We start from the raw sequence: 23,725 nt of genomic DNA on the forward strand, positions 1-23,725 counted from the left end.
TGTGGGACGCCCTCCAGCACGATGGACCGACGATATAAAGCGGCTGGCGGGAAGTGGCTGGATGAGGAAGGCTGAGGACCGGGTGTGGTGGCGCTCTTTAGGGAAGGCCTATGTCCAACAGTGGAAGTCCACAGGCTGATGCTGATATGAGTTATTAGTTTACACAGATATAACATAATATAGGTTGGTTTCTAGAATATGTCTGCAAAATTTCATGGACTTTGGTTGCTTAATATTCAAATGAAACTGGAACTACGATTGTATGAAGCGAGTGACGGAGAGCGCCCTGTTAATACATATATGTATCTAATAGTAGTGTTGCACAAAAATGATTATTTATCGATGTTTCAGAAATCGGTTAATTTGTTACGATTATTATTACTTGGTTATAATATGGTATACTGCCGTTGATTCATTGTAAATTCGGTACTTTTAATCCTAACCAAATCTTTATCAAAGACTAGCCGATGCCCGCGACTTCGCCCGCGTGGATTTAGGTTTTTCGAAATCCCGTGGGAGCTCTTGGATTTTCCGGGATAAAAAGTAGCCTATGTGCTAATCCAGGATATTATCTATCTTCATTCCAAATTTCAGCCAAATCAAGCCAAACTTTCGCCTTTATAATATTAGTGTCATTCATATCCATATGTTGACATAAACTTTTCTGTAATGTTACTAAGTTATTAGTACCTACCTAACCTACTTATTTAAAAAAAAAAAAAGAAATTTAAAAAAAGTAGACTGTGTAGAGGTTCAGTTTAGAAATACTTGAACAATAGATAGGTGGACTTCGTCTGTGTTGGTGTTAGCTGGCGGGCGTGCTCTGCCGTTTTGGAGTGGTTTTTTTTTATTAAAACTGACTGGAAAGCGCTCTAAGGGGGTGCCGTGCGTGTGTCGGCGAGCGCCGGCACAGACGGGGTCCATACTTGTATAGTTTAACTAACTTGATACAAATAACTACAAACTTGACATTGGCTTATCTTTGTAAAGCCAGACGAGAAGAAAAAAAAAACTAGATAGGTAGCTAAACTAGGCATGTTAATATGAAATATGAAGTCTCGGGTAATAAACGAAATCTTATTATAAGAGGTAAATTACGTTTTTAGATTTGCTAGAGTAAAAATAAATGCAGTTCATATTTTTTAAGGGTTATGATTTGGGGATGTTTAAGGTATCTTACAACCCTTCCTAAAGATAAAAGTAAAGTTTTTTTTTTCAGTCAGGTCAAAGGTCAGTGTAATAATATACATTAGGTAAACTCGGAGCTAAAGACCGATGGCAATACAATGTGGTTACAGTACCCGACAGGAAATATTGTACATCGACCTTTAGAAAGAGATAGCGGTTTCGTAGAGAGTTGTCTCTGTCGTTGAGACCGACAAAACGTCACATAGGTATGAGTGACAGAGACAACGCTCTACGAAGCCGAAATCTCTTTCTAAATGTCGATATATCCTGACGACTACTGTAATTCATTTGCACATAATCTCTAACCTATCAATCTTATCTGTAATCTGTCGATATTCGATGAGTTACTTAGCAACGTGTTAATTGCTATTGCGTTTTGTTTGTCAAAATTGTAATCTGTCGATAAGTTACGCGACGTTGTTAATTGTCAAAAAAGAACATATAATAACGTTGCTAACTAAACTGTCAACAGTAGCTCGATTGCGTAAAACCTGCATTAATCATTATTACAATCGCAATAAGTCGTTATTGGCTTTTATGGTATTCCTGTTGCAACAATGCATTGTAGCCAATAGTGAGCGAGCGTCAACCAATCAGAGACGATTGCGATTGTGACATTGTAGCTGTCATTCTACCGCAATCGAGCTGCAGATTTACAAATAGTATAGATCATTAATTTCTGCGATAGAGGGCACGATATTTCCTTTAAATTATGTGATATGAATAGTTATATCTTAACTCCAATGATTCTTCTGTATATTATGTAAATAAATATTTTAATGAAATAAGTAAGTACCTGTTCGTTTTATTACCCAACTACGGTAAATCTAATCTACAGGTACATTTGCCCATCTCTAGCATGGTAGCATGCTTGGATGGTAGCATGCTACAACCACACGAGTAGCAACCCTATTTGGACGCTGTCAGCTGAGTGTCAAATTGACTGCTGTCATCTCCTTGGAAAGTAGGTAAATGTGCTGTGTGGCACAACCTTGGATGAAGGATTAAAAAAGCCACAAAAACAAAAAGGAGTAGTTTAGTAATTCTTTTCTTTTTTCTCTCTCGTCTGGCTTTACAGAGATTAGCCAATGTCAGGTTTGTAGTTATTTACAAGTTAGGGAAAATGGACTTCATCTGTGTCGCGCGGCGCCCCTTTATAGCGCTTCCCAATCAGTTCCAGCACCAAAAAACACCAGCAAAACACAAAAAACCAGCCGCTTTTAACAAAAAAAAAAAAAAAAACACTCCAAAAAGGCATAGTACGCGCGCCAGCAAACGCCAACACAGACGAAGTCCCGTCAGTAAGTAATTCTATTTCTGTGGCTGTCATTGTCGTTTCGTGTTTACCTTTTTTTCTGGTTGGTGGTGTTTTTTTTTTTATTTGTTTTTCAAGTCGACAGAAAGTTTTTCGCACGGTTTTTGGGTTTTTATCGGTTTTGCTTGGCGTTTCGCAAATTAATTCAATAAAATAATATAATAATTCGTATACCTAACGAAACGTTTGAACCTCTCATGGATTGTAAACCTGTTATCAATGATATAAAACTAGAAAACCAGGACGAATTCAGTTTCGATGTGCGCGTAAAGGTTGAAAATGACATTGAGTGGCCCGCACAGATGGTACTAGCTCAAAACGAAGTGTACGAGGAATTTGAACAAAATAACTCGCTAACTTGTAACTGGCCTAGTAATAGTTTTAAAGAGAACTACCAAGATGACATATGCGAAAATAACCAACAAAACCTATACTATGCGCAAATCAAGCAGGATTTCCAAATAAATGTGCCAAATGATGTGATTAGAGACAGCTTTATACAGGCCCCACATCAAGAGTACCAAGACAAAATAATATATGAAAATTTAAAAGAAGAGAGTTTTGAAACATGTTTGCTGTGTGGGAAATGTTTTTCAAACAGGTTTGTTACAATAAGATATTTTTCCAGTTCCCAAAGGGAACCATATTACTAAGCCTTCGCTGTCTGTCCTGTCTGTCTGTCTGTCAGCGCTTTTCTATTGCTGCTATAAAAAATAGTAAAAACTTCAAAATGGCCACCATGCAAATTGAAAATAGCTATATTTTTTATTATAGTATGGGACCATGATATTATTTATTTTTCTCAGCGCCTAGTAATACATAATCATGTTTCCTCTAACTATTCTCCATATTTTAATTAATTTAATTTTTTTTTTTAACTAACACTAATTTTTTTTTGTTTCAGTTATTCACTTCTTCAACACAACCTCGTCCACCTAAAAGTGCCTTTAATCAAAAGAAAAGTATTCATGTGTGAGCATTGCCCTAAATATTACAATAATAAGACAAATTTAAAAAACCATATCCTGATAAACCACGTAAGAAAATACGACAGACTTATGCCGATCACGAAACAAAGACATGAGTGTTTGATTTGTAAAAAAACTTACTCATACAAACATTGGTACGATCACATGAGAGAAGTACACAGTGAAACAAAATTTAAATGCAAAGAATGCAATGCATTACTTAAAACTGAACGTACTTTGAAACGACACAACCAATTTGTTCACAAAGCAGTGGCAAAATGTGAACTGAAAAAAAATGGATGCCCTAAATGTCCAGTTGTTTTGGATAGCAAGTATGCTCTGACAACACATCTAAGGAACTGTCATAGTAGTGAAACTTATATGTGTCATTTATGTAACTCAAAGTTGAAATGTAAGTCATATTTGCTATCTCATATGAGACGTGTTCACTACAATGATGGAAAGTTACATGAATGCAAAATTTGTGGTAAGGAGTTCAAGTCGAAAAGATATGTGAAGATACATGTAAAAAATTCTCATTACAAAAAGAAAACTTAATTCACGAATTCATGACGGTATTCTAACAATATTCAACCTCGCACTGGACAAGTGTAACGTTGGCAGATGCCATTGGCTGGACGGACAAGATCAAACAAGTTGCATGGAGATACTGGAAACAGGCATAGCAAGCCCATTGTTAGAAGTATTCTCAAACACGTACAAAGTGATTTGCTTCCTCTTTTCTAATCCGCACCACTAGGATATGGAACACCCTTCCGGCATCAGTTTTCCCTTCCACCTATAATATGGGTACCTTCAAGTCAAGAGTGAATAGGCAACTTCTAGGCAAGCGCGCTCCATCTTAGGCTGCATCATCACTTGCTAGCAGGTCTGATTGCAGCCAAGCGCTAGTCTATATAATTTAAAAAAAAAACAAGAAGAGACATTGTTGCCAACCAATTGATGCCCACCCAGTGGACTTCTATTGGTTGCCGATTGGACAATGATTTATTGTTAAACTTAAATATAATTCATGTCTCAGTCATTTATTATATGATTTCAAAACTTTTCGCTGACCTATGTTGTTTTGATTTAAATATATTATTTTAATTCGATTGTGTTAAATACTAGTTCACCCTCAACTTAAGACCTTGTGACCAGTCGGGTGACATACTCTTTGGTTGATCTGTGATCAAAGTAAACGTAGCCTTAAAAAGGCTAGAACACAGAGCCTTAAAACCAGACAAAAAAAAAAAACAGTAAATGCCCCACCAAAACGTTGGTCAATGTCATTTTAATTTTTTGTTGTTGTTGTTGTTTATTTTAGTGGCTTTTTGTTGTGCCACACAGCACAATTCACTTCGCCAAAGACGCATTTTAATTTTTACTAATTACATATTATTTGCGGATTCGTGGTCTGTGCTAAATACGTCCATGGTGCTAATCATTAAATCTCTATGTGGTGCTAATTATTATATATATATATATATATATATTTCTTTAAATCTGGCTTTACTCTGATTAGCCAATGTCAAGTTTGTGATGGACTTCGTCTGTGGTGGCGTTTGCTGGCGCGCGTGTTGTGACTTTTTGGAGTGTTTTTTTTTGTTAGAAGTGGCCGGTTTTTGTGTTCTGCTGGTGTAAATTGGTGGTGGAACTGACTGGGAAGCGCTCTAAAGGGGCGCCGCATGTATGTCGGCGGGCGCCGGCACGGACGAAGCTCATACTTGTACATATAGTTTCCCTAAACTTGTAAATAACTGCAAACTTGACATTGGCTAATCAGTGTAAATCCAGACGAGAGAAAAAAAAAAAAAGTTTGTGATATTTTCAAGTTATTGAATTTATACAGTATGGACTCCAGTCCGTCTGCGCCGGCGCCCGCCGACATACGCGCGGCGCCCCTTTAGAGCGCTTCCCAGTCAGTTCCACCACCAAAAAACACCAACAAACACAAAAACCAGCCACTCTTAACAAAAAAAACACTCCAAACAAGCACAGCACGCGCGCCAGCAAACGCCATCACAGACGAAGTCCATTTAATTATTGTTATTTGTATTTTGTTGATTAGTTTCTTTAGTCTACAATTTTATACATGTTTTTTTATTGCAAAAATAATTTATAGTGAATTTCACCTGTTCAATTTAAATCGGTAATTTTTTTAGATTTTTGCCACTAATGGATTGTAAACCGGATCTTACTGTAATAAATCAAGAAAACCAAGACTTGGACTTTTGCTTCGATTTTTGTGTAAAGGTAGAAAATAATATTGAGTGGCCCATACAGCCAGCATTGGCTCCAAGTGAAAAGTACCACAATGAGGTAATCTATGAGGAATTTGGACCAAATAGCTTAAAAACTGACTGGACGATAAATAATTTAGCTTCAAAAGAGAACTACCAGGATGAAAGCTATGCTTCAAATAAAAATTACCAAGAAAACATTAACTATAAGCAAATCAAACAGGATTTCGAAACTTTTGACAGCTCTTTACTGGTCCCAGATAAAAAGTTCCAGGACAAAATAACATATTATGAAGATTTAAAAGAAGAGAGTTCCCAAACTTGTATGCTGTGTGGGAAATACTTTTTAGACAGGTTTGTTATGTACTAAAATTATTATATTCTTTGTTAACCCCAGACCCAAAAAGAGGAGTGTTATAAGTTTGATGTGTGTATCTGTCTGTGGCATCCTAGCTCCTAAACTAATGAACCAATTTTAATTTAGTTTTTTTGGTTTGAAAGGTGGCTTTGTCAAGAGTGTTCTTAGCTATAATCCAAGAAAATTGGTTCAGCCATTTGTAAATTATCAGCTCTTGCCCAGTTACTGTAACCTTCACTTGTGGGGGGTGTTATAAATTTTTAATTTACACTTGTAACATACACATGTCTCTAGCTTTTGCTGACGTCGAATATAAATTATCATGGCACAAACTACGGAATGCTTCATGTGAGAGTTCGAATTGCACTTGACCGGATTTTTTTCTGTTTCAGCTATTCACTTCTACAACACAATGTTACCCACCTTAGAGTACCTTTAATGAATAAAAAAGTATTCATATGTGAGCATTGTCCTAAATACTACAATAACAAGACGAATCTAGAAAACCACATCCTGATAAACCATGTAAGGGAATACAACCAACGAATACCGATCACGAAACAAAGACGTGAGTGTTTGATCTGTAAAAAAACTTACTCATACAAACATTGGTACGATCACATGAAAGAAGTACACAGCAAAACAAAATTCAAATGCAAAGAGTGCAATGTATTACTTAAATGTGAACGTAATTTAAAACAACACTACAAATATGTTCACAAAGGAGTCAAAAGACGTAAACATGCAAAAACTAAATGTCCTAAATGCCCTGCGATTGTAGTTGGCAATGCTCTAGCAGAACATATAAGGAACTGTCATAGTAATGAAACATATATGTGTCATTTATGTAACTCAAAGTTGAAATGCAAGGCCTATTTGCGAGGTCATATGAAACGTGTTCACTACAATGATGGAATGTTACACGCTTGTGAGATATGTGGTAAGGAGTTCAAGTCAAAAATGTATGTGAAGGTACATATAAAAAATTCTCATAGTAAAAACAAATTGTGATTCAGGAATTCATGATATTATTTAAACAATATTCAGCAATCACACTAATATTATAAATGAGAAAGTTTGTATGTGTGTGTGTGCCGAAGCCCGCGATTTAGGTTTTTCGAAATCCCGTGGGAACTCTTTGATTTTCCGGGACAAAAAGTAGCCTATGTGCTAATCCAGGACATTATCTATGTCCATTCCAAATTTCAGCCAAATCCGTCCAGTAGTTTTTGCGTGAAGGAGTAACAAACATACACACACACATACAAACTTTCGCCTTAGTAATATTAGTGTGAAGTGTAATTTATCACTCAGCGGACAATGGAAATATTCATAGTTACGCTCAGAGTTTCTCTATATCAAAGCCAAAGTACTCTATAGGGATCTTTATTAAATTATTTTTAGTCACATTTTGCCATAAGTCATTGGTACTGATTCTGTTGATAACTGATTTTTAGAGTGTTCGCATCCCCTTCTTACTAATACAATATGAAGAGGACAGACACAGTTTGACAGATTAAAATTTAATTTAGAGCTGTCAAACCTCGTGACTTTAGCTGCCAGTCGCGAGGTCGCGAGCCTATTGTTTAAATTTATAGCGTGCACTAGTCTTTAAATGTAAAATTCATGTTGTGTCCCTTTTCAACAATATTAAAAGGAGGAGGACGCAGATACTCTAAATTTAGTTTAGAGATAAACAACAAAATCGGTACTATTATCTAAAGTTTATCTTCAACCAGTTGGTAATAGTTAAGTTTAAAGTCTATAAAATCTCCAAAGGAAATAAAAATTTGTTTAGAAAAAAAAACTTGTTTCAGTCAAAATCCCTTCACCAAGAAAACAAGTTTTGTATACACACTAATAGCTGTATGTTTTTCTAGACAAAACCACTGAACCAATTTTGATGGAATTTATAGCAAGAGAATAGTGTATAAGAAAGCTACTTTTTCATAGGATATTAAATAATGCCATAGAAAACAAATGTGATTTTTTAGAAATAAAACAATGTTTTTGTCATTGAAATAATCTATTTACTCAACCAATCTAATTAATATAAACTACAACTACTGCATACACAATATTTACAAAATCTGCAAAATATGCTATGAACTCAAACTATGTAATTTACTGATGTATGAACCTATGCATAGGTTTCAATTGGAACTTAGGTTGAACACTTTATAATGCCAACAAAAGGAGGTCTCACACGCCATTTTTAACCCCTAAGCCAAAAAGAGGGGTGTTATAAGTTTGACGTGTGTATCTGTCTGTGGCATCGTAGCTCCTAAACAAATGAACCGATTTTAATTTGTTTTTTTTTGTTTGAAAGGTGGCTCGATATTGCGTGTTTTTAGCTATGATCCAAGAAAATCGGTTCTGCCGTTTGTAAGTTATCAGCTCTTTTCTAGTTACTGTAACCTTCAGTTGTTGACATGACAGACATGGAGTTAAAATGGCGAGTTAGTTCTCATTTTACACTAGTTCTATTCCATTGTATTCCATAGAATAATAATGTTTTCCCACCAAGAGTTGCATTGTTATTGCAATGTTAAAGCCTCGATAGCTCAACGGTTGAGGAGCGGACTGAATTCCGAAAGGTCGGCGGTTCAAACCCCACCCATTGCACTATTGTCGTACCCACTCCTGGCACAAGCTTTACGCTTAATTGGAGGGGAAAGGGGAGTAGTAGTCATGATGAGCATGGCTAATATTTAAAAAAAAATGTGACAATCAGAATTTTCATGGTAGTTTTGAAATCTAATATAGCATACTAGAGGATGCCCGCGGCTTCACCCGCGTGAAATTGGTTTTTTTAATCCCATAGGAACTCTTTGATTTTCCGGGATAAAAAGTAGCCTATGTTCTTCCCCGGGATGTATCCCAAGTCTGTACCAAATTTCATTAAAATCGGTTCAGCGGTTGGGCCGTGAAAACGTAGCAGACAGACAGACACATTTTCGCATTTATAATATTAGTATAGACTAATTCTACATCCTATTCACCAGTCTTGACATCCTCGTCCCGAATTTTCTGTTTCTCAAACATGATCCTCAATTTTTCAGTTGCGGTCATAGGTAGTCTATTGTTTGCACCAAACTTAGGGTCCGGTAACTGGGCTAAATTGAGCTCTGGGTCCTTGAAAGTGAAAGGTGTCCAGGGTCCTTGAATGGACGGATGGTCCGTGTACTGGTATTTTCTTAGGCGAGCTCCAGAAATGTCCCCTTGTTGAGTTCGTAATACTTCTATCCATTTGGTTATTTCTGAATGGGTTTTGCTGTGCATACTCATCCATACTTTGTCGCCGTTCACTGAAAAATACAGGCAACAGTAAAATATGCATTGAAAGTTGATAAGCTCATAAAACAGTGTTAGATTTTAACAAAAAGGTTTGTTAAGCCAAAATAGTAACTAACCTATAAAAGTTTTGATACAATTATAGTTTCTTAAACAATAATTTTACAAAACAAAGAAAACTTGTTGATTAATTATTATTCAAATTATTTAAATGCCTATCCAATGAGGGGTTTTTATCAATAATTCCCCGATTATTTAATTTCAGAGTTACAAATTAAAAAAAATAAAAATCCCCAGACTAATAAGCTGACTATATGAAATAAGGTGTAGGGGATAAAACAGTTTCTTTTTTCAAAATTTGAAAATGCCTCTATGGTTGCAACAGATTTCTATAAGTCTGTGCTTTTCAACTTTATACCTTTTATAATTTGATAGCTAGTTGTTTGCACTTACAATATTCTGCTACAACGACAGGGCTCCGGTGTCTCCGTGGCTTCAGGTACACAACAACACTGGGATTCTGCTTCGCAAAGTCCACCAGGTCTTGTTCTATGAAGTCCCTGAAATTTTAAAATACAGTGGACCCCCGGTAATCCGACAAACGTTTTGCAGGGCAGTGTCGGACTATCGAATTTGTCGGATTATAGAGTACTGCCTAAGACCCCCTATAGTCCGGCGATTTTATTAAAGAGTACCTTGTAATCCGACAAATTAAAGATCCAACAATAATATTCTATATGTTAAAAGTAAACCACATCACATCACACTAATATTATAAAGGGTAAAGTTTGTGTGTATGTGTATATGTATGTGTGTGTGTGTATGTTTGTTACTCCTTCATGCAAAAACTACTGAACAGATTGGGCTGAAATTAAGAATGGAGATAGATTATCCCCTGGATTACCACATAGGCTACTTTTTATCCTGGAAAATTAAAGTGTTCCCACGGGATTTTTAAAAAACCTACATCCACGCTAACAAAGTCGCGGGCATCAGCTAGTTCAATAATAAAATAAACTTGTTGGATTACAGGGGGTGCCGGATTAGACAGGGGCCGGATTACCGGGGGTCCACTGTATAGGTACTTAATTTCAGGGCCTGAAAAATAAGGGCATTGAAATTGTTAAACTAAATTGTGTGCTGTGAGCATAAACAGTAAGTTCAGTGTTGTTTTTTGCTGTGGTCTTATAAGTGGGTGCTCCGGGGTTCGATTCCAAGCAGGGGCAATTTGGGAACTTATAATTTTTAGGGTTCTGTACCTCAAAAGGAAGAACGGAACCCTTATAAGATCACTATGTTGCCTGTCTGTCTGTCTGTCCGTTGTGTCTGTCAAGAAACCTATAGGGTACTTCCCGTTGACCTAGAATCATGAATGGCAGGTAGATAGGTCTTATAGCACAAGTACAGAAATAAATCTGAAAACTCCGAATTTGTGGTTACATGATTTAAAAAAAATTAAAATGTGTTTTAATTTTCAAAGTAAGATAACTATACCAAGTGGGGTATCATATGAAAGGGCTTCACCTGTACATTCTAAAACAGATTTTTATGTATAATAGTTTTGATTTATCGTGCAAAATAACCGAGTACGGAACCCTCGATGCGCGAGTCTGACTCGCACTTGGCCGGTATGGGGAAATCACTATACCTAGACTAGTGGTTGAGACACCTGCCAGCTATTTAGGAGGTCAAGTTTCGATCCAGGGCCTCCAACTTCTTGGAGTTTTAATGGTGAAGGAAAACATCTTGAGGTAAAATGCATGTCTGAAGAGTTCTTCATAACGTTCTCAAAGGTGCATGAAGTCTGGGAAGTCAAGGGACTGGCTTACACATTTCATTCTGAGATGTCATGTGTTCAGTAGAGGGCGTGCGATGGGTTGATTATCCATACTTCCATACTAATATTATAAATGCGAAAGTGTGTCTGTCTGTCTGCTACCTTTTCACGGCCCAACAGTTTAACCGATTCTGACGAAATTTGGTACAGGGTCAGCTTATATCCTTCAAGAATAGTTTAAATACCTTAATCCGCGGCTACCTCCATGGCTTTTACAGAATTTGAGCACAATTCGTTGTAACTGGCAGACGTAGCGACCGACGCCGTTCTGCAGTGGAGCCCGCAAGAATGCGGACTTCATAAATAAGTTGCTATTAGACATTTTAATTTAGAAATACAGAAGACTTCATGAAAATATTTATAAATAATAAAAATTTTAGGTTAGGAATTATTATGAAACAATTGTCTGTCAGATTGGTGCTGTTCGTCTTTGTCATGTCGTTGGTGTTGTACGTCTATGATCCTTAAACAGTGTCGTTCGTCCGTGGTTCAACAAAATGTTAGAATCCAGAGCTGGGAACCTAAAAGTCCTTTTTTTTTCTTCTCTTGTCTGGCTTTACAAAGATTAGCCAATGTCAAGTTTGTAGTTATTTGTAAAAAGTTAGGAAAACTATACAAGTATGGACCCCGTCTGTGCCGGCGCTCGCCGACACACGCACGGCACCCCCTTAAAGCGCTTTTAACAGCAGTTTTAACAAAAAAAAAATACTTCAAAAAGGCAGAGCACGCCCGCCAGCTAACACCGACACAGACGAAGTCCCTAAAAATCCTAAAACTTGCTGTAGCCTGTTGTATTATTTAGTCTGTGAATATTGACATCTACTGTCAATTGTCAATGCCACTGTCACCATCACTGTCATACTCATTTGACAGCTTTGACAGCCATTGTTTTGTTTTTGTTTTGCTCAGCTGACACAAATCTCATCGATTTTAATAATATTGCAATTTGCTATAAAATGAACATATTCAAGCATCAATGTATGTGCGGTATAGAATTCAAACAGAGGAAAAATTTATACGCACATATGCGTAAACTACATAATATAGAACCCTTTCAACAACAAATTAAAGTAGAAAATTATATATGTGATTTTTGTGGTAGAAAATTTGCTTGCCAGTCCAGTATAATCAGGCATTTAAGGAGAAATCACAGTGATTCTAATAATAAACTAATAGGAGTTAATAAGAAAACAAGTCTGAGATGCCCTTATGGAAAATGCTCTTTGAATTTTCGAACCTACGAAGTTTTGCGTGAACATTTGGCTAAAAAACACAATTTCCAAATTGAATTTGAAGAATTGAGCTTTAGTTCTATTGAAGGTATGTGGACTATTCCATTATTCATTCTAATATAAATGCGGAAATGTGTTTGTTTGTCTGCTAGCATTTTACGGGCCGATCCGTTTAACTGATTTTGATGAAATTCGGTTCAGAATATAGCTTGTCCATACTAATATTGTAAATAAGGAAGTGTGCCTGTCTGCTAGCTTTTAATGGCCCAACCGTTTAACTGATTTCGAAGAAATTTGGTACAAAAACAGCTTGGTGGCACGAGAAACCTGGGTACCTACATAAAATTCTTAAACAATCACAATTAAAACAATTTCTGACCAACAGAGTTTTTCACATATGGAATAAATTGCCCAACGATGTGGTTATGTTAAGCTCTGTTAACCAGTTCAAGAATGTATCATATAAACATTTGGAAAAATTTAAGCACTTCAGATATATACCCATCAGCGAAAGCTGCTTAGTCTATCCATACTAATATTATAAATGCGAAAGTGTGTCTGTCTGTCTGTCTGCTACCTTTTCACGGGCCAACAGTTTAACCGATTCTGACGAAATTTGGTACAGGGTTAGCTTATATCCCGGGGATGGACATAGGCTACTTTTTATCCGGGAAAACCAAACCCGGAGTTCCCACAGGATTCCCAAAAACCCATCCACTTAACCAATTTGTATGAAAGGTAACGAGGTAGCTTGCATCCCTGTAATTGACATAGGCATCTTTTTATCCTAGAAAATCAAACAGTTCCCACGGGATCTTTAAAAACCTAAATCCACGCGGACGAAGTCGCGGGTATCCTCTATTAAATAAAAATAATAATCATAATGGTGGATTTTATTAACATTAATGGGTGGGTTGAAAAATACAGTGCAAACTGCAGTCTGGGTTTTTAACCCCCAACCCAAAAAGAGGGATGTTATAAATTTGACGTGTGTATCTGTCTGTGGCATCGTAGCTCCTAAATGAATGAACCTGTGGCGACCGACCACTGTTTGTTGTGTGACGACGGTAAATCGCGGCGGGCAAATTCCAAGAATGCCACCTGCATATTGCAGCTGCGAGCGCACCTGCTAAACACACCTGCGCGCAGCCGGTAAGAACCGGTATTTACTGGCTTTTGCGTAAACAAGTACGGTGGACGGGGAAAGACTATAAAAAGGCTTTCCCCAGATTCCCAGGGTTCAGTGCGTTTCATCAGTCTACGTTGACACTCGTTGCGTCCCCTTCGTGGACGACTCGCGATAATGAATAGAACGCATTCTGTTCCATGTAAATAATTAGTTAGCATTGTAAATACAACTTTAGTGTAAATTTTCATATTGTGTATTATATAATGTGGGTAACAATAAACCAGTGTACATAACTTTGGGTGTATCATTTAACACCAGCGGAGTCATATATATATACACCACATATTGGTGACTTCCGACGTGATTAGTCACCACATATTGGTGACTTTCCGACAATTTTAAATCAACATTTTTAATATTTGTGTTTAAATAATTACGTAAATTATTTTTAATTTTTATTATTTTTACGTAAAATTTTAAATAATGCCGGACACACAGTGCGCGAGTGAAAACGCGACTGACTCTAAACTTTTCCGGATCGGTGTTAAAACTCCACCGTTTTGGCCTGAGAAACCAAAACTTTGGTTCGCGCAGCTTGAAGGACAATTTTCTTTAGCTAACATCACCGCGGACAATACCAAGTTTTATCACGTGATCTCAGTGCTCGAACACAAATACGCGGCCGAGGTTGAGGATGTTATTGTGAGCCCTCCCTCGGAAAATAAATACGAAGTTTTAAAAACTCAGCTCATCGAACGATTATCCGCGTCGCGCGGTGAACGGCTCAAACAGCTGTTAATGAGTGAGGAGCTGGGTGACCGCAAACCTAGTCAGTTTTTGCGGCACATACGGAGTTTGGCGGGCGCCGGATATCCCGACGAATTCCTACGCACCTTGTGGTCGAGCCGGTTGCCTAACCTGCTGCAAAGTATCATTGCAATGCAGGAAAGCTTACCGTTAGACCAGGTGGCCCTCTTGGCCGACAAGGTCCATGAGGCTTCGCCCGCGCATAATACGCAGGTCGCCGCCGCGTCTTCTTCTTTCGCGTTAACCCAAGTGAATAGGAAATTAGATGATTTAGCGGCGAGATTCGAAGCTCTGGAGGCGGTGAGTGGTCACCGCACCACCGGGCGGCACCCTTCGAGACCGCGCGGACGCGGCCGCGGCGCACACAAGTCGCGCAGCCGCTCCCGCGCCGACGGCCAGGTTCTGTGTTGGTATCACGAGAAGTTCGGCGCAAAGGCAGCTAAGTGCAAATCACCGTGCCATTTTTTAAAGTAGCGCGGCCGTCTACGTCGGCCGCGATCCCCTACCACGAGTCTGATTCTCCCCCGTACCAAGAGTGTAATTTTGTCCCCTACTACGAGTGTAAGGATGTCCCCTACTACGTGTGTAAGGATGACCCCTACTACAAGTGTAATGTTGTCCCCTACCAAGAGTGTAATTCGGTCCCCTACCATAAGTGTGATTCGGTGTGCGGTCGATTGTTCGTAACCGACGCAAAGACTAAAGTGCAGTTTTTAGTTGATACGGGATCGGACTTATGCGTTTTCCCGATTAGTTATTTAGGTAAACGGCAACGTCCAAAGACGAACTTTGAACTCTTTGCTGCCAATAACACCGTCATAGCTACTTATGGTTGGCTAAGCGTTACCTTAGATTTAGGTCTGCGCCGCTCTTTTAACTGGCGTTTTATAATTGCCGATGTCAGCAAACCTATTATTGGCGTTGACTTTTTATGTTTTTATAATTTACTTGTTGATGTTCGAGGCGCTCGTTTAGTTGATAAGACTACGTCGCTTACATCAGCTGCCCTGGTTGCATCCGCGTGCGCTTACCCTAAGGTCAAAGTCGCGGTTACTGGTGATTCTAAATACCACCAATTGCTGATGGAGTTCCCTGACATTGTGAGGCCGACTGGATCTCCTCTAGAGCGGGAATGTAAACATCAAACGCAACATTTTATAAAAACTACATCTGGCCCGCCTGCCTGCTCTCGGCCGAGGCGGTTGGCGCCTGATCGGTTAAAAATAGCGAAGCAGGAGTTTGAAGATATGGTTCGCACGGGTGTCGCGCGCCGTTCTGAGAGTCCTTGGTCATCGCCTTTACATTTGGTGCCTAAAAAGGACACGGGTTGGAGACCTTGCGGTGACTACCGGGCGCTTAACGCTCGTACCGTACCGGATCGATACCCGGTACGGCATATCGCCGATTTCTCTCATAATCTTCACGGTTGTAAAATTTTTAGTAAACTAGACCTAGTGCGTGCTTATAATCAGATTCCTGTAGCGCCTGATGATGTACAAAAAACGGCAATCACGACACCTTTCGGACTTTTCGAATTTCCATACATGAGCTTCGGTTTGCGCAACGCGGCCCAAACGTTTCAGCGTTTTATGGACGAAGTCCTAAGGGATCTTGATTTCTGTTTTCCATTTATCGACGACGTGCTCATCGCTTCGGCCGATGAGGCACAGCATGTCGAGCACCTACGCATAATCTTTCAGCGTTTCAACGAACATGGCATTTTGCTTAATGCTAGCAAATGCGTGTTCGGTGTTCAGGAAATAGAGTTCCTAGGCTACCTGGTTTTTCCTGACGGAACTAAACCTATCGGAGATAGAGTCCAGGCCATACGAAATTTTTCGCGGCCAAAGACTATTCGGGACCTTAGGCGTTTTCAAGGTGCGTTAAATTTTTATAGACGTTTTATTACTGGTGCTGCTAAGTTACAGGTTCCTCTTCACGGTCTGCTTAGTGGTCCAGCAGTTAAAAGTAGTACCGAAATTAACTGGACTCCCGCCTTAGAAGAAGCTTTTAACAAGTGCAAAGAGAGTATTGCTGATGCTGCCCTTCTGGCTCATCCAGATTCATCTGCCCCTCTTGCTATCGTTACGGATGCGTCTGATTCCGCTATCGGGTCGGTTCTCCAGCAACAAGTTCAAGGGCATTGGCAGCCGCTCGGTTTTTTCTCGCGGAAGTTAACGCCAGCTCAGAGTAAGTACAGCGCGTACGATCGTGAGCTGTTGGCGATTTACGAGTCGGTTAAATACTTTCGTTATATGGTCGAATCAAAACCTTTTTACATACTTACCGATCATAAACCGATAGTCTCTGCATTTAAAAAACCCTTGGATTCGTGTTCTCCGCGGCAATTTCGATATCTTGATTTCATATCGCAGTTTTCTACGGATGTTCGGTATATCGCCGGAGAAGACAACGTAGTCGCGGACGCGCTATCAAGGACGGAGGCTATTGCACCGGTAGATGAACTATTAAACGCGTTAGCTAATTCACAAGCTACAGATTCCGAATTAAGGGAATTATTACGAAACGGTTCGTCTCTTAAATTAGAAAAAGTACATTACGGATCTGTAAAATTATTTTGTGACGTTTCTGGTACTAAGCAACGCCCTTATATAACACCAGAGTTTAGAAAGATAGTTTTTGATAACCTTCATAGGTTAAGCCACCCTAGCGCCAGGACCACTATTAAATTGGTGACTGAGCGATACGTGTGGCCAGGTATTAGGAAAGATTGCCGCAACTGGGCACGCTCCTGTATCGCCTGTCAAAAATCTAAAGTTTCGCGTCACGTACATGCCCCAGTTAGCGATTTCAAACTTCCGTCTAGCCGTTTTTCTCACGTCCACATAGACTTAGTAGGTCCTCTCCCTGTTTCTGACGGGTACAGGTACTGTTTCACCGCGGTCGATAGATTCACGCGATGGCCTGAAGCAGTACCACTTCATGATATAACAGCGGAGAGTGTTGCTAAAGCCTTTATTTCCTCATGGATATCCCGTTACGGGTGTCCATTAAAGGTAACAACGGATAGGGGAAAGCAATTTGAGTCGCATCTCTTCAGCAAATTGTCAGCAAGGATCGGTTCCCAACACCTTAAAACGACTGCGTACCATCCGGCTGCCAATGGTCTTGTGGAACGTTTCCATCGACAATTTAAAGCAGCATTAATGTGTCACGCGAATGATAGTTGGACCGAACAACTTCCACTCGTTCTATTAGGAATTCGCAGTGCATGGAAGGACGATCTTTCAGCGTCCAGTGCCGAGCTTGTTTATGGAGAGCCACTCAGGCTACCCGGCGATCTATTCGAGCCATCTGCTGACAAACAGACTGACTACACCGATTTTCTTGACAGGTTCCGTCTTCATATGAAGAAGTTACAACCTACTCCAATTGCTCGCCATGGTTCGAGCAAAGTTTTCGTTTTTAAAGACTTGTCAACGGTTTCGCATGTCTTTTTACGACAGGATTTTGTCAGAAGATCGTTGCAACCTCCATACGCCGGCCCATTTAGGGTGGTGGAACGGAATGATAAGTTTTTTAAGATCGACGTAACAGGCAAAATAGTTACCGTTTCGATAGACAGGTTGAAGCCAGCCTATATCCTAACGGATAAACCAGGTAGCGTTACTCCAACAGCTGCTGTTCTACCTGCGAGGGATTCTATCGCGGTCCCTCCTTCAGAGCGACCACCTGCAGGTCAAACTACCTCTCGCTCTGGTCGCCGAGTTAGGTTCCCGGATTTTTATCGACCCTAAAGGTCTCCGGGGGGGCTGATGTGGCGACCGACCACTGTTTGTTGTGTGACGACGGTAAATCGCGGCGGGCAAATTCCAAGAATGCCACCTGCATATTGCAGCTGCGAGCGCACCTGCTAAACACACCTGCGCGCAGCCGGTAAGAACCGGTATTTACTGGCTTTTGCGTAAACAAGTACGGTGGACGGGGAAAGACTATAAAAAGGCTTTCCCCAGATTCCCAGGGTTCAGTGCGTTTCATCAGTCTACGTTGACACTCGTTGCGTCCCCTTCGTGGACGACTCGCGATAATGAATAGAACGCATTCTGTTCCATGTAAATAATTAGTTAGCATTGTAAATACAACTTTAGTGTAAATTTTCATATTGTGTATTATATAATGTGGGTAACAATAAACCAGTGTACATAACTTTGGGTGTATCATTTAACACCAGCGGAGTCATATATATATACACCACAAACCGCTTTTAATTTAGTTTTTATGTTTGGAAGGTGGCTTGATTGAGAGTGTTTTTAGCTATAACCGAAGAAAATCGGTTCAGCTGTTTGAAAGTTATCAGCTCTTTTCTAGTTACTGTAACCTTCACTTGTCGGGGGTGTTATATATTTTTAATTTACACTTATTCTGTTTTTTTTTTATTAATTGTGAATTATCTGACTACTAGCTGATACCCGCGACTTTGTTCGTGTGGATGTAGTTTTTTAAAAATCCCGTGGAAACTCTTTGATTTTCCGGGATAAAAAGTAGCCTATGTGCTAATCCAGAGTATAATCTATATCCATTCTAAATTTCAGCCCAATCCGTCCAGTAGTTTTAGCGTGAAGCAGTAACAAACACACACACAAACACAAACAAACCTTTATAATATTAGTGTGATTTCAACAGATTTCGACCAATGGAAAGACAGAATGCAACTCCAAACTGCCTCCCTATACACACAGAGCACGGCAGGCAGGAATTTGAGGATAGAGCTGGGGCGTAGACTGTACTACAATTGCCACCGATCTAATGTCTATAAACAAAGGGGCAACAACATTCGAGCTATTAAGTCACTAGGGAGTAATAAAATAGGTAAGACTTTGTACCCCACTGCGGCAAAGCCAAAAGGAAGGGTTATGATTTTAGCAGTCTATGTATGTATGTATCTTTGTATCTGTCTGTTCAACCATAGTGCCTAAACTACTGCGCCGATTTTGATGAATGAGGTGTCAATCGATTGGTCGTAAAGGTTCGGGTGACATAGGCTACATTTTATACGAAAAAAATTGACCTAATGGATATTACATGAAAAAAAGTGGGGGTCTCCAAATTTTTTTTTTTGCTATTGTAACGAGTGGGGTGTCAAATGAAAGAGGAGAAAATTTTGAGTTCATAAATATAAATGTACTACAACATTAAATATCCAATCCATCATATACCAAGCAACAGAAAAACATTTTACTATATATTTATATTTATATTTCAGCATTTATTAATATGATGGCAGTCAGGTTTTAGTTTTCAACTTCATTGCCTGTGATTTCGTCCACTATACATATATGTAATTTATAGCATATCTTACTTCTGGATAAAGTAGTTTTCTAATAGTGAAAGAATTATTAAAATCAGTTCAGTAGTTTCAGAGTTTATCAATTACAACTAACAAACAAACTAATATTACCTGTTTATGATATTGTAGCTAAATTAAGAGCTTTACCAGAGGGTAATCCAGACTTCATTGGTGTGGATTTCTCTCATTCAGACCATTCTAACTTTTTTGTATACTTCTTCCTTTTAATTTTTATGGGCTCTTCTCAGACCTGGGCGCGTATGGAACTATTTAGAGTTACAACCTGTTTTGTGTGCCTTTTTTTTCAGTAAAATAAATAAAAATAACTTTTTCTAGGTAAAGCGTGTCCGTCTAGACTAGAGGTGACATACACACTGTACGCAGAACAGATGATAGTCAAGGTAAAGTTCTGGAAGACCCACTGCGGGCACACCAACCAGGTTGAGAGGCTGCCTTTGAATAGGCAAATGAAATGCTCAATTGCAGGTATGTTTAAAAAAAAAGAATATTAGCCATGCTTATCATGACTAATATAATATAAAGAATATTATTGTAAATTGAACAATTGAAAAGAGCAACCGCCGAGTTTCTTGCTGGTTCTCGGTAAGAACGGCATTCCGAACCAGTGGTAAATTTTTTGACGGTTCAAAAGCACTTGTAAAAGTTTATTTTAATAAAAATCTATTCTATTCTAATACTCCCCTTTCCCCTCCAATTAAGCGTAAAGCTTGTGCCAGGAGTGGGTACGACAATAGTGCAACGGATGGGGTTTGAACCGCTGTCCTTTCGGAATTCAGTCCGCTATTCAACCGTTGAGCTATTGAGGCTCTGTTGTGGCATCATATCTAGACTCTGGCATGTTACCAATGTCAATACCAATATCAACATAAACTGAATGAAAAATCGGTTTCGGTTTCGGTTTTGTTATTACAATGTAAAGGATTATTACAATGTAAAGGATTATTTAAATCAGGGGTCTCCAAATTACGGCCCGCGGGCCAAATCCGGCCCGCCAGTGCCATCAATCCGGCCCGCGACAGCTTAAAACTAGTGTCAACAATCTGGCCCGCGCCTGCCAATTTCTTACTGTTGTTACTATTGCTGTGATAAGTTGAAAAAGAAAACACAATGATATCCTACTCGGTTTTATTTACTTGCAAGGTAAAACTTAACCACAGAAATAATGATGCAGAAAACTTAACTGAAATATCTAAGCTTAAGCATATTAATAACTAATAAATAACGTTACGTAATTGAAGTATGTAATTGAAATGCAAAAAAGCGTATATTTGCTTAGATCGCGCACTTTGCGACTAGTCTAGCTAGAAATATAGTTAAGGGCAGAAAAGTTTAAACTGTTTTGGCCCTTGGAATTACTGACAAAATCACTATGGCCCTAAGGCTTCAAAATTTGGAGACCCCTGATTTAAATGATACGAAAGCTTGGGAATGAGTTGCCAATCAGCTTTGATAGTTCTAATAACCATAAGTGATATTGTAAAGTGGTGATAATAAAAAAAAGAATACCCGGCTGGATTTGTTGTGGGCTCTTCTCAGACTTGGGCGCATTTGGAACCCACGTAACTTCAGTTTTAAGTTACGTAATTAATTATCACTACTATATCGTACAAGTATAACAATTCCGACCTTGATGGTCGGAGGTGAGGAGTATAATAGTACCTAAGTACTTTGAATAAATGATTTTGACTTTTTAGGGTTCCGTGCCTCAAAAGGAAAAACGGAACCCTCACAGGATCACTTTGTTGTCCGTCTGTCTGTCCGTCCGTCGTGTCTGTCAAGAAACCTATAGGGTACTTCCCGTTGACCTAGAGGCGTACATTCTAAAACAGATTTTTATTTATTTTCACGCAAATGTCGGTTTTTTTTTGTGAAAATAAAATGTTTTTATTTTTTTCAGAGAAACTGAGAAATGGTTTCTCCTTCAAACAAATATTTCAATGGGTCCGTGATAACCGACATGAAGATGACGTCCCTGAACGACTACAACTTTTAAGAGAAAAAGACCTTTACAATATTATTAGAGAATTCAATATTGAGCCTGTTAAGAAAAAACGAACTACAAATAATTACAACTACAAAGTTAGTGAAAATAATATTTCTGTGGCAAATACTAGTAAAAGTAATATATCTATGATAAATAATCCTAAAAATATACCCAAAGTAATTGACGGTGATAATAATATACCTTCAACAAGTGTTAGTGACAGTAATTTTTCTTCTATAATTGACAGTAAAAATAATATATCTACGACCAATGCTAGTAAAAATAATATTTCGTGTGCTAAAAGGAACAGTAAAAATGATGTTACTTCGACAAAGGCTAGTAAAAGTAATATACCCACAGCAAAGCATAGTAAAAATTACTTTAATAACAGTAAAATTAAATTTCCTCCAACTAGTGACAGTAAAAGTAATACACCCACAACAAATGAAAGTAAGAATGATATTTCTTGTGCTAAAAGTAACAGTGAAAATAATATATCTCTAACAAAGGCTAGTCAAAGTAATATATCCACAATGAGTAACAGTAAAAATGACATAATATCCACAAAAACTAATAGTGAAAGCAATGTAATCATTATAAGTAATAAACTAGTACGGAAGGTAGATTCGTTTCCAGCCAAAACACTAGATATATAATATAATCAAGGATTTTTCTAAAATTTTTTTTGGGGCTTTGGAAGTAGTTTCTATAGCTGCAAAGTGTCGCTACTAGATGGCATTAACAGTCGCTAGAACTTACATACATATATATCACTCACTGGCAGTAAGCGAACCGTGGCTTAGGGCCGGCGCACATATATGGCGGAGCGCAGCGCAGAGCATTTTTCACAGTCAAAATATTATCGACATTGTCCTCATTGAAATAAGATCTAAAACCAATTGTGCATCCGTGCGGATACTCGCGCATCCGCGCGCAGTCCCGCGCGTGCTCGCGCATTCTCTGGTACAGATTCGCGTAATGTGTCACGCGGTTGGAAAACTTCGCGGTATGCTCTGCGCTGCGCTCCGCCATATGTGCGCAGGCCCTTAGCGGTCAAAGCGTCGGGCGCGAACCCAGAAGACGCAGGGCCGAATCCTGCTGGTTCAGCAATTTTTGATATGTATTTAAAAAATTATTTAGAATTTTTTTTCAAGTGTGGTGGGCTATCATAAAAATTATAAAAATATCAAATAATGGATTTTTTATTTATATAAACTTGTACAAATCCTTTTTTTTCAAGGGAATCTACCACTCGTTCTGAATGGCCGCACCGAAAAGAAACTCGGCGGTTGCTCTTTAAAAAAAAGAAATAACAATGAATGATAGAGTGTACAAAAGTAAATAGTCCCGCGCATAACTGGAGCGATTAAATCCACGCTCTTTTATAATTTACATAATCTTCGATTGTATATATAAAGAAATAACATTAGTTCCTCAGCCTATTCATAGATGTCGCTGTACTGAATTAGGAAGCGCTTCCAAAGTAAAAATAATTTAGCATTTCAGTATTTAATCATTTATGAAAGCCTTCTTTAATACGAGGGTTAAGTATTATTTTAATCAAATAAAATAAATAAAACACACATTTATCCATTTAAAAAAATGTTTATTATAAAAAAAATGTAATATTTACACCTTGGAACATGAACCATGAACAAGTAAATACAATCTTAGTAAAAATACTGTTTTATAGCAGTTTATGGTGCAAGTAAGGAAGTAAATTATATGTAGGTATAATTAATATATTTAGTAAGGCCTAGCGCAAACAGACAGAGTGGAATGCTACGGAGTTCCTCGTTTCTGGTTTGATCATGTGGAGAAACACCAAGCATAGCCCTCTATCGCCTAATGCTCCAATAAGTCAACCAGCACTGTCATAGCAAAGTAAAAAAAGCTTAGCTTGTGTGTGAATCAAGAAAGTCACCTCGCTTCAGCTCTGCGGTTGTCCCTTGCGCCTAAGATTTAACATACACTTGTAACATAAAATACTGTAAAATGTTCATGGAGGGTGTAACCAGAACACTTACAAAAACGAAGACAG

General features: G+C 38.6%; 3 protein-coding genes and 1 long non-coding RNA gene across 8 annotated transcripts; 2 read left to right on the top strand and 2 right to left on the bottom strand.

Moving 5' to 3' along the window:
* The first annotated feature begins 2,543 nt into the window (after positions 1-2,543).
* Positions 2,544-7,083, top strand: LOC123878367 (zinc finger protein 761-like). 3 transcript variants are annotated; one of them, XM_045925565.1, is made up of 3 exons: positions 2,544-3,038; positions 6,003-6,068; positions 6,465-7,083. In XM_045925565.1, the coding sequence occupies exons 1-3, from the start codon at positions 2,701-2,703 to the stop codon at positions 7,081-7,083; spliced, it is 1,023 nt and encodes a 340-aa protein (XP_045781521.1). In that variant the 5' UTR covers positions 2,544-2,700. The 3 variants fall into 3 exon arrangements, with proteins under 3 accessions (XP_045781521.1, XP_045781520.1, XP_045781519.1); XM_045925564.1 differs by lacking the exons at positions 6,003-6,068; positions 6,465-7,083 and adding an exon at positions 3,408-4,103 and having other exon boundaries at positions 2,545-3,104; XM_045925563.1 differs by lacking the exon at positions 2,544-3,038 and having other exon boundaries at positions 5,520-6,068.
* Positions 3,903-7,106, bottom strand: LOC123878404. The gene is made up of 2 exons (XR_006798819.1): positions 6,976-7,106; positions 3,903-4,105 (listed from the first exon to the last, which is right to left on the bottom strand). It is a non-coding gene; the product is annotated as an uncharacterized LOC123878404 (long non-coding RNA).
* A 1,614-nt stretch (positions 7,107-8,720) lies between these two features.
* Positions 8,721-11,630, bottom strand: LOC123878382 (39S ribosomal protein L43, mitochondrial). 2 transcript variants are annotated; one of them, XM_045925580.1, is made up of 4 exons: positions 11,389-11,630; positions 9,820-9,926; positions 9,057-9,380; positions 8,721-8,845 (listed from the first exon to the last, which is right to left on the bottom strand). In XM_045925580.1, the coding sequence occupies exons 1-3, from the start codon at positions 11,523-11,525 to the stop codon at positions 9,067-9,069; spliced, it is 558 nt and encodes a 185-aa protein (XP_045781536.1). In that variant the 5' UTR covers positions 11,526-11,630; the 3' UTR covers positions 8,721-8,845; positions 9,057-9,066. The 2 variants fall into 2 exon arrangements, with proteins under 2 accessions (XP_045781536.1, XP_045781535.1); XM_045925579.1 differs by having other exon boundaries at positions 8,721-9,380.
* A 453-nt stretch (positions 11,631-12,083) lies between these two features.
* LOC123878347 lies at positions 12,084-22,534 on the top strand. Of its 2 annotated transcripts, XM_045925535.1 has the most exons (5): positions 12,084-12,523; positions 19,016-19,201; positions 20,016-20,165; positions 21,598-21,783; positions 21,815-22,534. In XM_045925535.1, the coding sequence occupies exons 1-5, from the start codon at positions 12,160-12,162 to the stop codon at positions 21,832-21,834; spliced, it is 906 nt and encodes a 301-aa protein (XP_045781491.1). In that variant the 5' UTR covers positions 12,084-12,159; the 3' UTR covers positions 21,835-22,534. The 2 variants fall into 2 exon arrangements, with proteins under 2 accessions (XP_045781491.1, XP_045781490.1); XM_045925534.1 differs by having other exon boundaries at positions 21,598-22,534.
* Positions 22,535-23,725: the final 1,191 nt, after the last annotated feature.

The sequence above is a fragment of the Maniola jurtina genome, chromosome 26 (genome assembly GCF_905333055.1).
Source record: "Maniola jurtina chromosome 26, ilManJurt1.1, whole genome shotgun sequence".
In the NCBI taxonomy this organism is placed as follows: Eukaryota; Metazoa; Arthropoda; class Insecta; order Lepidoptera; family Nymphalidae; genus Maniola; species Maniola jurtina.